The sequence below is a fragment of the Meleagris gallopavo genome, chromosome 13 (assembly GCF_000146605.3).
Source record: "Meleagris gallopavo isolate NT-WF06-2002-E0010 breed Aviagen turkey brand Nicholas breeding stock chromosome 13, Turkey_5.1, whole genome shotgun sequence".
In the NCBI taxonomy this organism is placed as follows: domain Eukaryota; kingdom Metazoa; phylum Chordata; class Aves; order Galliformes; family Phasianidae; genus Meleagris; species Meleagris gallopavo.
The window spans coordinates 10750863-10766741 of NC_015023.2; the positions used below are offsets into that span (position 1 = coordinate 10750863).

At 45.0% G+C, this 15879-nt stretch overlaps 2 protein-coding genes across 2 annotated transcripts in view; one reads left to right on the forward strand and one right to left on the reverse strand.

Annotated features, from left to right (window-relative positions):
* LOC104912979 (C-factor-like) overlaps nucleotides 1–15879 on the forward strand; it is a 100247-nt gene that overhangs the window by 41799 nt on the left and 42569 nt on the right. The window lies entirely within an intron of this gene.
* Nucleotides 437–12388, reverse strand: CTCF (CCCTC-binding factor). The gene is made up of 10 exons (XM_010717869.2): nucleotides 11596–12388; nucleotides 10773–10943; nucleotides 9808–9941; nucleotides 8551–8671; nucleotides 7599–7748; nucleotides 5862–6022; nucleotides 5262–5444; nucleotides 4698–4833; nucleotides 2007–2174; nucleotides 437–814 (listed from the first exon to the last, which is right to left on the reverse strand). The coding sequence occupies exons 1-10, from the start codon at nucleotides 12374–12376 to the stop codon at nucleotides 633–635; spliced, it is 2187 nt and encodes a 728-aa protein (XP_010716171.1). The 5' UTR covers nucleotides 12377–12388; the 3' UTR covers nucleotides 437–632.

Sequence of the window (15879 nt, forward strand, 5' to 3'; positions counted from 1 at the left end):
AAAAAAAAAAAAGTTATTTACAAGCTTGACCATTACAGAAATGCTTTGCAGAAAGCAAAGCATATTAAGGACAGAAACCAGTTGGAGCATGCCAAAACTACCGTGTGCAGCCGACTTGGAGAACCAGAGCTAGTCAGTTGGGGGTAAGCAAAAAACATTTAAAAAGTCTAGAACCCTCCCAAGTCTGCATTTACAGTTAAAAACACTACTGAGAGAAGGAGGCTCAAGGACTCTGGGAACTGGAAGGGCAAAGTCCGGAGTGGTTTACCACATACTCTAGTCAAGGCTTCCACTTCTGTATCATAAAACTCGTTGCACGTAAAGCTGGCCATCCGAGGACCCTGTTTACAATGCAGTTCAGAACAAAACTAATCAAGCACCTCACGGGAAACCCTCATGGACTCCGAAGCATTTCCTAATGTTCCATGATCCTGTAATGCTAACATAAAACAGCAAGTTCTAGTTAAATCACATTCTAACATCATTTTGAAGTTTTATTTCCCAGTATGTTTGGTAAAATGGTCTAAAATGATGCATTTCCCAAAGCCAAGAAAAAAGGTAAAAGGAAAATAGATTTGAGCCGCTTAAACACAGCCCAGGCCAGTTCAGTCATCCGGCGTGGTCCTCCTCCATCACCGGTCCATCATGCTGAGAATCATCTCAGGAGTGAGGTCTCCATTTGGAGCTTCCACTACAGCAGGCTGAGCTTCCTCCTCTTCCTCTACTGTTTCTGCATCAGGTTCTTTCTTTACTTCAACTATAATGTTTTCGATTTCACCAGTGTTCTGGTCTTCAACCTGAATGATTGCTGCAGCTGGAGGGGCAGAAAACAAAGGGGGGAGAGAAGAAAACAACAGCTTTTTAGCCAGTTCCAGAGCTGTTCTCATCAGATGACTTCTCAGTACGTACTTAGGACTTTTGTATGGAAAAAGAAGGTGAGACCCACAACGAAGGCATTCCCACTTCAGGGGAGAGTGACTCGAGCCTCTTCACTCATCTACAAACCCTCCATTTCACACAATCACAGAATGGTTTGGGTTGGAAGGGACCTCAAGGATCACGAAGCTCCAACCCTCCACCACACGCAGGGCCACCAACCTCCACATTTCATAGCAGCCCAGGCTGCCCAGGGCCCCATCCAACCTGGCCTTGAACACCTGGATGGACGGGGATCCACAGCCTCTCTGGGCAGCTGTTCCAGCACCTCCCCACTCTCACAGTACAGAACCTCCTCACTCCTGCACGAAGATGTGCTAACAGTACAAACGTAGGAACGCTGCAACTTTAAGACCATATTCAAACAATGCATCTTGCACAGCAGCCAACCAATGAGACAAGAGATGTGCATGGGAGCAGATCAGACCAGCTCCTCTTCACTCATGGTGAAGAGCAAAGCTTCAAAGTGAGGGAAGTCCAGTCACACCTGTGACTACGTCGGCATGAGAAGTTTCTGCAGGCTGTCATGCAGGAAGGCCACCTGTAGCACTGAGCAGACAGCCCGGCCCCAGGGAGCTATCACCCTCTGCAGGAAAGGATTTGCCCTTTCTGCTTTGTTCCAGTATTTTTAACTCCGGCTTTGCACAGTTATTGATTTCTCTTCTTAAGAAGAGAACTCCAGAGAGCTGAGGCTACATCTGCACGCTCAGAAATGCAACCCTGAAGGACGCTCATCTGTGCTAAGAATGCCACAGTGATTGTACAAAGTTACGTAAACAGTAACTGCACAATAACACAAAGAAATGTGCAGTTTGCACATCTGGGAGTTGGATTAATACTGAAGAAAAAACATCCTCTCCTTTTTTGCATAGTCTGAAGCAACCCTGCTTCCTCATGACCAGAAAACACTCGCAATTCATTTCAAGCCAATGGTGCAGCCTTTGCAAAGCACAGACAAGTGCAATTTTTTCAATTTTTTTTTTAAATAAGCTTCATTGAGAGAAGTTCTCTTATAAGAATGGTCCAATCAAAGAACAAAAGCAGTTCAAGCAGCTTAACAAGTGACTTACGCTGGGATTGTTTTGTTTGGGTGGCAGCTTTGCCTGGTGGCCTCCCTCTCCTCTTCTTACTGGGAGGTGGTGCAGGAGCCTCTGGCTCAACTTCTGGTTCAGCCTCAATTTCTACTGCTGTCTCCTCCTCATCTTCATTATCATCCAAATCTGGCTCAGCATTTTCCTCTAGAAGAAGCATTGGATCAAGTCAGACTTCAGTTCAAACAAGACTGAAATACCCACTTACAGAGGAGAACCACCAAATCCTCAGCCATAAGGAGTCAAGTCAGAACAAAATGCAAATTTTCTCTGCCAAGAAGCTGGTGGCGTGGATGTCAGTCTGTCACCTCACCTTAGAGGCAAGGAATTGCCATTCAGTCAAGTTTTTTTTTATTTCTATGTTAGGCTATGCAATAAAAGCTCCTCTGAAGGAGCTGAGAGAGACAGTGGCAGGATGGGAAGACCATATAACGGGCTGCAGGGCAATTCCATGCTCATTAGGAACAATTAGATCCCAGAAGTCCCACCTGGATATATTTTTCAACAGACTTCACCTGGCAGCAGGTACCTCAGTGTCTCTATGACACATTCTAGAACTCGAGAGTGATCAAAAGCAAGTCCCAGCCCTCAAGAAACAACAGTGCCGTATCTGTCTTTTTTGTTGTTGTTGCTAAACGAGTAGGAAACCAGCACTGCAGCTCCCTAAATGGAACTTATGTCCAGGAACTGAAAATCTTAAGTTGAATGTGACAGGACCACACAGAACTGGGGGCTTCTTAAGCACTAGAGGTGAACACAGTTCTGTAGATGACACATTGTGCTTTCCAATGCCACTGACAAACAGCAACGTACCAACCAGTGAACAAAAGGATCTTCCCCAGAACCTCTTCCCCAAGGCACTGCAGTATATTTTAAAGCCATGCAGCTCCCATCCAGCACTGCATCTTATTGCATTTTGGAACTGATTCCACTCCAACAGCCTCACAGCAAGCTGTATCTTCTTGCAGCTTTTATACTGTTAACTGAGCTAATCACTCCAAACCTTACACCTCCAAGCACTCCGTAAAGTTACCATGGTTAGCACCATCAACGTGCTCAGGACGCCCTGCATGTGAGCAAGGTGACTCATCACAAGGGCCTGTTTTGTCACAGCTTTGCTCACCATTTTCTAGAAAATGTGGAAGTTGTAGAAACTCATGAAGCTGCAGATCAAGAGATAAGAACACCAAATGCTAAAGCTGAACGTAGTTAGAACTGCTTTCTTACTGCTATTCAGCTCATTCTGGTGAATTGCTTTGCCATCAGGTGACTCCTGAGGAAGTCAGCCCAAATTTGGCAGCTCATCTAAGGCTGCAGGAGCTGTGTCAGCCAGGGAGTCTGAGCCACAAGATCCATCAGCTCACCTACCAAGCATGACTTGTGACCAGCCTCCCCACAAACTGCTTTGCAGCCCACACCCACCGTATCAACTAAAGTTCACTAGAAGCCTACAAACCAAACGTTAAAAGCAGACACTCCCAGAATCGCTTGGTTTTAATTAGTTTCTATCAAGATGGTTATTTTACTTTGTCCCCTAAATACTGCCATGTTTTACATGAACTCTTAGTTACCCACGCTTGATGCAGTGGACTACACCACGCTGTTCCCAAATATCTGTACAAACATGACTTTAAGAAATGACTTCTTGTTAGAGTTTTGCTGTCAGGGTTTGCACAACCACCAGTTTGACCACATTTGTCCAAGTTCCTGTAAAACCTGTCTGTCACTTAAGATTTTCAGATACGTTCCCTACCTACATCCCTTCATTAATTACAAAATGAACTTCAGATGAAAGACTGCTTCGCAATACTACTTTAGGAGAATCATCTTTGATCTGGTTGGTCTTTACACCCCATCTGGATTTTCTTGCTGAAGATATGATGGTTTTTCTTCCAGCAGGAAGAACGACTATGAGCTTTTCCTTCATCAAGAATACCTCAGTGAAGGCAAGGAGTCTATCTGCAGAAACAGTTTGCCTCCCTGCTCTGGAGAAGCCTGTAGACAGCAGTCACTCTATTTTGAATTGCACTTAATTCACCTTTTGGCACTTGACTTGGCAAGCCAGGTGCCCCTCAACAGCCATCTTCCCAACATCAGTGCACGTGCAAAGACATGTCAGGTGGAAGGCACCAACAGCCCCCTGAACCCTGTAATTGCTCAGGACTTTCACAACAGCCCATGAATTTACCAGCACTCTCTCTATCATTCTCTTGGATGCCCCCATCCTTTCCTAACAGAAGCAGCCAAGCCTTTCAACACTGGGGCTGGTTGTTCAGACATGCCACATGCTTTCCTGCAGCAGAGAAGAGGAGCACATGACATTTCACAGCAGAGAAACACACTGCTTCTTTCGGGATGCTGAAAACACACACAAAAGCAGGAAGAACAGGGACTGTGCAGGCAAGGCAAGGGGCTACAGAAGTGTTTGTGTTTCCCCCCTCCCAACTACTTAGCCTTTAGAAGAGGACAGGATGGCAGAAACTGTGCTGTCCCCTACAGGCAGTCATCTCTGTACTTGATCATATACTGTTATTTTGTTGTTGTTGTTGTTGTTGTTTTTTAAAGCTTACCAACCATATAAACACCTTTCAGTTACCAGTTACCTACAAAACGGACAAACAAACAGCTAACAGAGTGAATCCCAGGTGTATGTACTGCTCTGTTCCTTACCACTATCAGAGGAATCCTCTTTCTTAGAGCGCATCTTCCTCTTTCGGCCACGTTTGCCCTTCTTTGTCTCTCCTCCATTCTCTCCTTCTCCACCATCTAGGCCAGAACAGTTATCAGCATGTCTGGCCATTGTGTTCTACTCCATGGAAGAAAGGGAACAACAACAACAAAAAAAAAACACAAAAAAAACAAAGCATGCATTGAAATTGAGATCAAGCACTCTGGCCCTATATTTATAAACATATTTTTGATAACCTACTTGTTGTGTTTTTTGTTTTGTGTGCGTTTGTGGGTTTTTTCTTAATAAAGGAAGAATAATTAGCGAAAATGGCTCATTTCAATAACTTTTATGAATGAAGTTGAATTTTCACACTGCTTTTGATCTCAATACGTAACAGTATTAGTTCTGAATTATCTCAGGTGTCCTCCCAGAAAGAAGCAAGTGCTGCATTTAAAATGTCAGTACAGTACCTCAACCACCCTTCCCTCTGTTCCCCCTCCCCACCAGCCTTCATTCCACTCCAAAACAAAAAAATGTTAATTCAGAACAGTGTATTCCCTTACCCTGCGAGTGAATGTTTTACCACACTTGGAACAGACAAAGGCAGCAGGGACAAAGTTGGGATCGTGGTATCGTTTGAAGTGCATATCAAGGAGCTGTTTCTGACGGAAGGTTTTATCACAATGGCTACAGGCATAAGGCTTTTCTCCAGTATGGGTCCGTTTATGCATGACCATGTGCCGCTCCTGAGGGACAAGCAAGACGAGAAAAGTAACCTGGGAACTCAGACACAGAAGAGCTGATTTTTGGCCAGGAAGAGCCCAAAACTTTGGGTTAAGAGTAGCAGCAGAAAAAGGTGATTCTGCAGGAATGGGTGTACATCCTGACTGACAGGACATTCAATCCTAGCTATTCCCATTCCGTAGACTCCTACCAACTCTTTATCAACAGATACATCAGCACTGTGCCTTACCCCCTTTCCAGGGGCTCCCTATAGGCGAGCACCACACCAAGAGGCAAGGCCCCCGAACCCTCCTTCACCCACTCCCTTCAGAAAGGGAGAGCTGATTTCATCTTGACAGCCAGACCAACTTCACAGCTGCGACTCCTCCCTGACGTTTTGTGAGTTGCAGCTCCCGAGGGAAGCCAGCAGCACATCTTACCTGTCTGCACGCATAATCACACTGGTCACACTTGAAGCGCTTCTCGTTCTTGTGAGACTTTTGATGCTGTATGAGGGCGTAGCGCTCGTGGAACACGGCGTCGCAGTAGCGACACTTCTTGCCCTGTTCGATGTAGGAATGCTGCTTTCGCAAATGAACACCTAGGAGCAAAGAATCAGAGGCTTTCATCACCGTGGCTTTCCGTGGAAAATCCAGCCCACGGTCCCTTGGCACTACTCTCCTCCACGCACTCTTGGGTTCAAGTCGGGAGAGTGAACCATTAATTCAGAATTCTGCCAAAGAAATAAGACTCACAAATAAAAGCAACCAGAACGATTTATAGGCAGAAATCTCTCTGCCAAGCTTTGCCACAAGATTCTAGATTTAGTAGTTGGTAGCAATCTGTTGGCACAGTGCATTTCCAAGTGATAAAGGGTTTGATGTTATGCTACGTAATTTAAGTTAACAAATTATATGCAAACGAAGCAGCACTTTAAATGGATTTTTCAAACAATGTACGTTAGCCTCAAAACAGAGCAGACAACAGGGACACCAGGTCTGCTTCTGTCAGCATACATCCACAAGGACTCTCCTGGAGGACAGCAGAACACGAATTTTTGCCAGCAATGCTTATGCAACACACAAAGATTATAGAAGTGAAACAGTCCACAAGCCACTTAAGACCACTCTACTGTGAATTGCCTGAATTCAGTCAGAAGCCAGGTAATAACACTCAGAAACAGGATTTTCTGCAGGATTAGAAGTCAGAGTGACAGGGCTAGAAGGCAATAGGGATACCAGCAGATAATCCCCAACAGAGGTTTTAGTCATTTCTTCAAAACACTCCAACTGAGAGCACACCACAGCTGCACAAAGCAGCCCTTTGTAGACTGAAGCGCTATTAGAAGAGAAATTCTTCACTGCTAACATCAGGTTTTTTTTTTCTCTGTTGTAAATCAGTTCCGATTGCTCTGGTAGACACCTGACAGCAGTTGGCTGCCACCCCTCATTGTAGCACTCCTCATTCGTTTTAATTGGAAGGCAGCCTGCCTTTCCATTACGTGGTTGGTATTTTGCTTACAGACTGAAAGTTCTGCCAAATGGTGGCTTCTTCCTTCTCAGCTGCTCTGGGCTGACATTATTTTTCACCTTCTTGTACATCAGAGAGCTTGCCTGCTGGAATCACTGGGTACTGCTCACTAGATAACACTCTCTACTGCAAGGACTCAGGGCTTTTGTGGCAATTGTGTCTCTCCTATTCTGTCTGTAGCACACAGCTCCACTTCCTGGAAAATGAAAGTATTTGTTCACATTCAAGCCCATTAGCTGGGTGAAGATGCATGTGGATAAATGTAACGGCCTCCAATATGCAGGAGGTCAAGCCAACTGACCTTTGGTTTCTCAGACCTAATCCACATGCTAGCCTGAATAAATGCCTCATGTCTAAGAGGTGTTTTCAGTCCACACCTATGGGCCTGCAAATAACTTGCCTTGTATGCTTGGAATGCATCCTACACTTTCAAATGGTTAAAAGAAACAGAAAAACCTCAGTCTGCAGCAATTATGGGAAGCTAAGCATGTATTACAAACCCCACATCTAAGCCTGCGCTTCGTTTGGTACAGCTACCAGAACTGTTAGGTTAAAAAGCAGACAGCAGTTGGGTCAAATGAACTCTAATTCAGGGAAAAGGTTTCTGCAGCACTTCCAACAGAGGAGCACATTTCTGAGGTACGTACCCAAGTCACTCTTTCTCGCTATAACAGTATCACAGTGAGGACAGTGAAATTTGGCCACGTTCTCCGTGTGCTTCTGCAGAATGTGCATCTTCATGGTACCACTTTGAGTGAAGCGAGCATGGCAGATGTAACATTCATATGGCTTCTCTCCTACAGTAGCAGAAGGAAAAGAAATAGCACAAGTGCTTTTACTGAAATAAAATCTAACCAAGCAGCCTCAAGCTCTCAGAAAGTTGCAATAGACAGAAGGCAGAAATAGTAACTCTGTCTCTTTCTCTAGAATTTTTTGTTCTTGTACGCATCTTTCTACAAAGAAACTCAAGTCTACTCTTTAAGCACAGCAGTTAAATTAATATCCTTACTTGGAGGAAGTGCAGAGAGGACCTACCTGCAGGCTGCCAGAAAACAGCAAGCAGAAGCAGATTTTCTGAGGGATAGAGCTTCTGAAAAACTCAAATCACAAGTGCAGTTCTCCCCCCCGCTTCAATTTTAGCCATATAATCAACCTGGCATTCCAGCCAACACTCTGTGCTAAACACAACTGCTATTTCCATCAAAGAAAAAATTGAGGATCTTTATGCCCTACACGCATGAGATGCTTTTGCAAACATGCTGAGCATGAAACTGAAAATGGCTCATCTTCAACTGGAGCACTAATAAGGGAAGAAATTTCTTCTCTGCTTACTACAAGTGGCTGTATTTTATTACCTTACAATGAAATTAGAATCCTCCAAGCTCACTTCTCAGAGTAGTAATTCCTGCTGGCTTATGTATTTACTGGTGCTTATAAATTAGTGTGTATTTTTCAGCTACAAACCATGATAAAGATTTTACGTGAAATAAAATAAACGTTTACTTTGCCAATTAAGAGTGTCAGCATATATCACCCAGTTTCAGCACTCTGACACCAAAACACAGAAGCCACCAAAATTAAAAAACATGTCAACAATACCAGAGTGGGTCCTCATGTGCCTCTTCAGTTTGTAGGTATCCCTGCTGGCATAGCTGCACAAGCTGCACTGGAACGGACGCTCCCCAGTGTGAGAACGGATGTGGCGTTTCAATTTGCTAACCTGAAGGAACAAAAGGCATTTGAGCAGGTCTGATTTCTGAAAGCACAACAAGGCAGTTGAGAATTTAAGGTGACTGATTTTCGTTTTATCTTGCCAATAAAGCAAACACAGGCAAGCACATTTCAATTCTATTCTCATGCTGCACATAACCTCCCCCTCCCGCTGTACTTCCCAATGATGCTCCTAGCCTTGCTTGATGCTTGTTCCCACATTCAATGCACACTCATACACAGCCTCATTCTCACCTCACTGATGTAAATTTGAGGAGATGCTAAAATGTGAAGTTATCTCGGAGAGACACAGGAAAGTGTTCTGGGAGAGCAAGCACCTAAGGAATTCTGGAGGTGGGGACAAAGGGTAGCATAGTGTCCTCCTCACCATTTATTTCTCCCCAGAGGGTGCTTTCTCCTAAGTTACTTTGAGTGAGATGATCAACTTGGTAAAAACAATCCTAGATCTACAATCAACAAGGTGAAAACTTCTCTCCTGCTTTTATCCAGAAGACATGAACCAAGTCATTTTCTACTCAAGTATGAGCATGCTGCATACATCGAGAACTGCTGTCTGCACAAGGGAGCACAAGCTCACGTTAAAACAAATTTGGTCTGAATTCATACCAGGAGTATCACTGCAAGTTTGACATTCAAACCACAGCACTGAACTCACAGCACGGAGATAAAGACTGACCTCCCTACTTAACATTACCCACTGACCTTCCATTGCACACATTGCATTTTTTAAATCACATCTCTCACCTAGCTCAGATTTCTTTTCTCTACCATGCTCTGTAATTTCTGTTACAATATAAAGGCTGTCCTGAAGCACAAGTAACAGTCCTGCACAGGATAGAGCGAACAAGCAGAACTGCATGTTCTGGAGTAAATTAGGCAATTGTCTGATATAAGCAAAGCTGTTTTTGCTTCAGGACTGAAGCAAAGGCTTGTAATTTCGGCTGCAGACACCCCAACATGTCAAATGCACAGCCCTAGAACTGCAGGACACCTGTGCTCTAAATGCATGGCCTACATAGGAGAGGGCTGCCTCCTTCAACACGGAGCATGCTACAATTCCTTTCATCTTCTTCAAGACCGATTTATTTAGTGAAACACCACCTCAGCACCAGTTAGCTGACATACCTCCACACTGGCATAGTCACACATGGAGCACTTGAAGGGCTTCTCGTGGGTGTGTTTGTAACGGCGGTGCCGAACCAACTCCCCGCTGGTCACAAAGGCCATGTCACAGTCTGGGCACTTGTGAGGGCGAGTACCTGAGCACGGGCAGCAAAAAAGGAAGGAGGCATTCAGGTGGAGTAACAGAAGAAAATACGGCACCGTCTTTTGCATGGTACAAAAGATTAGAGAGCTGAATGGAACATAAATATGACCTTCGTATAAATACTGAACTGAAGATCTTCTTAGGGACTGAATATCCCTTCCACAAGGAACCAAACTCCCTTATTCTCACATCACTCAGTAACTCACAGACCTCAGACTGCTCAGCTAGACACAACGTGGGCACAGCAGGCAGAGCAAACGAGGGATATGAACTATTGCTTTTTCTACTCTCCTGCAGAAGTGTCACAAGAGGATCATTTAAATTTCATCACTGCTTAATTGCCTTTGTACACTAGAACTGAAGTAAGAGCAATAGAAGTATTCTACAGATCATACCAGTAAGTTATACTGATGTACTTTATAACCCTTTTATTCCTCTCTCTCCCTCCCTTCTGCTTTCAATTCTCTCATTCTTAGCTCCAGCTTCTTTCTTCATCTTACTTTTCTGCAGGAAGCAATGGCCACACAATGCTTAGGATACAACTACCAACATCCAACACAACTGGATTTTATTATTATTTTTTTTTCTAAGTTTAAGCTCATTGCAGGATCCAGGGCTGGCTTTTTAAAATCTGTGTATAGAACAGATGAGGTTTGCACGTGACCTGGCCAGGCAGAGAACACCTGCATTCATGAGAAAGGAACAGCAGCACTGCACAGATTCTTCCTTAGCTTGTTTTGTAACTGGAACCAGAAAGATCACTTTGTTTTTGTTCTAAAGGCAGAGCAAATCCCACAAACAAAGCAGGCAAAAGCAGGAGTACCTGTGTGAGTGTTGAGGTGGTTCCTCAGTAACGTGACTGTCCGAAATGCCCTGCCACAGAGATGGCACTTGTGTGGTCTTTCATCAGTGTGGCTTTTCATGTGGCGGTCCAAGTTGGAACGGCGTGGACAAGTGTAACTGCACAGTTCACACTGGAATGTCTTCTTTACACCTAGCCATGAAGGAAATCATCTTTACTTAGGAGTACTGTGGTCTACTGCATAACATAATAATAGGTCAGCAGGGAAAAGGAAACACTGTGGAGGTTTAGCTAATGTGAGAAACAATCTTGTACCATTACATCCAGTTGTACATCCTTAGGAACACAGGCAGTGACTAGTTTGGCTTGAATTTTCCATTCGTATGCCAGCACTCAATGTTCCTGCTCCACACTGAAAAGGGTTCCTTAATTTACAGGTTTAAATTTCCCAAAAGGAAAGTACATACTGCTGTATTTTACATCATTTACCCTATCCAGCACTTTGTTTAGGGAAAAAAAAAAAAAGAAAAAAATCACAAAGCTAACTGCACTGTTGGTTCCTAATGTAAAACATGTACGCAAAGTCTTAAATATGTATTAGAGCAGAAAACAGAATCTTTTCAACTGTAGTTATATGGGGATACTAATATCACAGCATCACACTGAAGCAAATGAACTCCTTTGCAGCCTACGTGCCTGAGAAATAGCAGAACTGAGTGCTATTAAATGAGGCAGCAAGGGACACTGGCATGTCTGCTTTATTCCTGCATCTACTGAGTCACTGCGACCATACTGCAAGGTTCCCCCCCAACAAACGCATTTTCAAAATGGACTCGCAGCTTACCTTTCTTTTTAATTTTTGTTGGTTTAGGTGGCTTCATGTTGCCCACCACCTTCTCTGCATTGACCTCAGACAATAAACCCTCCTGCTGCTCCTCCTCAAAGTCGTACACAGAGACATCCACATCCTTGCCTTCCTCGGTGTAGCGAAGCTTACTCTTTTTGTTTTTCTTTGTTTTTTTGGCTGGTGGCTGATAGTCTGGATCTTTTTGCCAATTGGGATCTTCTTGTGGCTGAAGTTCCCCTTGTTCCAGTGTCTCCACCTCACCGTTAGCACCCACCTTCACGACCTGGAAGCCTTCTGGTAAAGGCAGGGTGTGACAGATCATGGGCTCTCCCTCCTGCAGGCCTCCTTTGGAAACCTCATTTTCATAAGCTCCCTGAAGTTCTTCCACAGATGTGGTGGCAACGGGTACAGTCACTGGAACGGGTACTTGGACCAGCTGAAGCTCTCCAAGGTTTATAGGCTGCTCTTCCATATTAACAACCTGAAGCGTTATGATCTGCGTGTCATCCACCGTAGCCTCCGTTTCCTGAGGCACGGCACCTTCCATTACTTCAGTCTTCATTTGAAGAAGAGTTGGATCCAGCTGCTCCATCATCACCATCTGCACACCGCTGTTGACATCCTGCACCACCTCCCCTCCGTCTGCCTGGTTGGGTGCTATATGGCAAGCCTCGTCCTCCTGCCCTCCCTCGCGGCGTCTCTGATAGGTTTTTCGCTCTTTCCCCTTAATAAAAGTTTCAGATTCCTCCACAATGGCTTCGACTGCTTCACCTTCCATTTCACCTCCCTGCTGGAAAAACAAAAGAATGAGTGCTGGGAATCATCCCGTGTCTTTTAGCAGCTGCACAAACCCTCCTGAAAGGCAAACGGCCTAACCGAGGCGCTGCAGTGCCCTTACATCCAGCAGACCAACTGAGAACCGAAAGGATTTCTCCTTACCAGCCTCCTGCCACCATAAACCAAGGCAACCACAGGATGCTGTCTGCAGTGAGACACCCCCACCAGTTATTTGGAAAGCAAGGAGAAGTATTAAGTGAGATGCAGTCTCAATTCTTAAGAACTGCAAATCCCACAGGCAAGATCTACTGTAATTTCACTCTCTACTGAGCCTCCTTAGGATTTCACTTCATTTAGATTAGTAGAATCAGAATCTGTCTTTGGCTATACATGTTAAAGACACAAAAGTAACACACTGTCCCAGGCAAAGAGCTGACATGAAGCATTAAGCTTGAGAACTGCAAAGCTTTTTCAGGAGGAAAAAGGACTAAGAATGAAGACTTCAGTTCTTACGTTTAGAAATTTCTCCAATTATATTCTTACTTGTTTTCTATATGCTTAAGTTTCTCCTACCACGCCTGCAAAGGAAGTAAAAAGGATCCAGGCAGCGAGGCCTGTTTCCTGAGAGCAATGCAGGGCTCCCATCCTTGAATGAGAGCACAGTGCCCTCGTCAGGCAGGACGAGCACAGCATGCCCAGCTCTAACTTCAGTGTGAGGGATGGTGGTTCGGTTCAGAGGTGCCAGAACAATGCTGTTCCCACTGGGGACACCCACATCCTCGTGGTCTCACTGTTTATACTGCTTCCCAGGAGGCATCAGCCACCCACAGATGCTGCCGTATGGCCCCAATGTGCCTCCCTGTAGGGATGCTGCCCTCTTCCTTCACCACCCATCAGCATTCGGCCCATCCAGACACACGGCTGAAGCACACAAGATGATGTGAGAGCTGAACGCCAGGCAGCAGCCACAGGAACAGAGCTTTGCTCCCTGCCCTCTGGTAAGGGTGAAACCATCCGAGCAAATGGTCTTTCAGTGATCTCAAGTGTGAGGAGAAACCTTTTCAGGCTTCACCTTTTCCATCCTCCCAAAGGAAGGGAGGACAGAGCTAAAGAAAAGAATGTGATAAATTGGGTGGGAGGTAACAAGACTGCAGATGAGGGAAAAATGGCACAAGCCCATCTGCAGAACCAGCAGTTCCACTTGATGGAACAAAGCAGAGGTCAGCAGCTCTGACACCAGCACAGCCAGTTCCCAGCAGTCCAGGTGGGGCTCTCCTAAGGCTCTCTTTAATAACTGCATCATTCAAGTTGGAAATAAACCTGTAAAGGCACCTAGGAGTGAGCTCCCAGATGCTGCACAGCAGGAGCTCCACGGGTGGGAGGGAGCAGCACCCCTTGGTCACACACCAGGATGTCCGTGTCCCCAGGAAGCGGGTTATCAGCATCCAAAGATTTCAGCATGCTGCTTACGGTGTCAGGAAGGTTACCAGGAAGGCAGGCTGCTGCTTTGGTGAGCAAGACTTCAGCCAAAGGACACAGGAGTGTGCTGTCATTCACCTGAGCCATCCCTGCTCTGTCTCCCACCCTACAGATGGGCATCTCTCACCACAGAGCTCTTGACACACGTGCCCTCAACAGACTCTAAATGAGACACAGCACCACAAACCGGTGAGCTGTGCTGCCATAACCCAACTCACTGGATGAAAAACTGGGATGCCTGCAGAACAGACCCTGTTTTAGTAATTAAATGAGTTGCCTACCTAAAAAATTGAAACAAGCAGAAATAAGTCAAGGTGTGCATTTGATAAAAGTTGGCAGCTTATTCCAAAGAAAGAAATCAAAAGGTTGCTCGAGAGAAATGTACTCCCACCCAGCCCAAGTGCATTAAACACAGGCTATCCCAGCACTGCTTCTATTAAGATGCTACAGCTGGCCAGCATTTACTGCTTCTTCACTACTTATCTTTAGTTTGCACCATGGTGCCATAGTCACTAAGATTCCTAAGTTTGTCAACAGAAAGACACAGGCAGCAAATCCAGAATACGAACTGCGTGCAGGTGCTACCTCCTCCCAAAGCCTCACGCTCTCAGTTTCTGTGTATGCCAATCCCTGTTCTCCACAGTGTGGCACTAGAACCCAAGAAATCCTCTCACAACAAGGAAAGCGGTACAAAGAGCTGAGAGTTCAACCAGAGCTCAGATTATATGCACAAAGACTGAAATCTCATAGGAGGCTCTCATCCATTTGTTGCTAACTGCTCAGAGAAATATAAAAGATGAATAGGGGCAGATTTGCTTAAGCATTCAATCATAAATAAAACCCACGCAAAGGCTTAAAGCTGTGTTGGATTAAGAATCGGTGAATCTTCTCCTCCTGAAGACAGGCCTATCAAACTTCATGCTACTTGATGAGAACAGCTCGAGGCAGGCTGTTTTCACAGTGCTGTCACACCTGCTGATGGTAGCAAATCTGGCATGCCTGAGAAACTGGGAATTTTGGTTTATCAAGGAATTCTCTCATGCTGGAAACAGAGCTTTTGTTTGCCTGCTGCATTAAATCCCGTATCCACTGGTTATGAGTGCTACAACCATTTTCAGCTGCTCTCATTTCCTTCCTGCCATCCAGAACACTGGCACTGAAAACATTAAAAGAAAATAAAATCAAACCTACTACTTGATAAACATCTATTACAGCTTTAATTATCTTTTTCAAAGGCACTCCCATTGATTCACTATTAAGCAACTACTTTGAGAAATATTTGTATCATTTCATAGAGAATAAGCACGAATCTTTATAGAATCATAGAATGGCTTGGGTTGGAAGGGACCTCAAGGATCATGAAGCTCCAACCTCCCTGCCACCACATTTCATAGCAGACCAGGCTGCCCAGGGCCCCATCCAACCTGGCCAAACTATGCTTATGGCTTTTCTCTGTATAAAAAACAGCCTTTCAACATGAGAAAGCCACGAAATGCATAAGGAGCCACAGCTGAAGTAAAGAGCCATCAGTGTAAAGGTATGGAAGGATGGTTTCCTTAAGTACTGACCCACAAAGGGACTGGGTGTGGGCAGACAGCTCTGATGGTGCCTGCAGTCCTATGGGCTGCTACCCAGCCAAGCTGTCTGTGCTGAAGGCTGGCCTCCCTAACAGGGCAGGGAGAAGAGCACATTCTTCCAGGGAACGACTCAAAGCATGTAAGTGGGTGCCTATGCCAAATTACCATCCAGAGGAAACCACCCTTTCTGCCATTAACCAGACAGGAGACAAGATTCTAAACTTGCACAATTGTTTCACAATCACTTCAAGAAGGAAAACACCGTACTGCTGCTGAATAAGCTGCTCTCACCTCTTCCTCTGCCATTCCCTTCCTTTGCATTGACAGAGTAATTCACCCACCTGCACAATGAACACGATCAATAACTCACTCCAGCTGAAAACCAAGAGAGGAAGAAATGGTTAATTAGGATAGAACACACAATTCCTGATGTGATCCCCCACAGGAA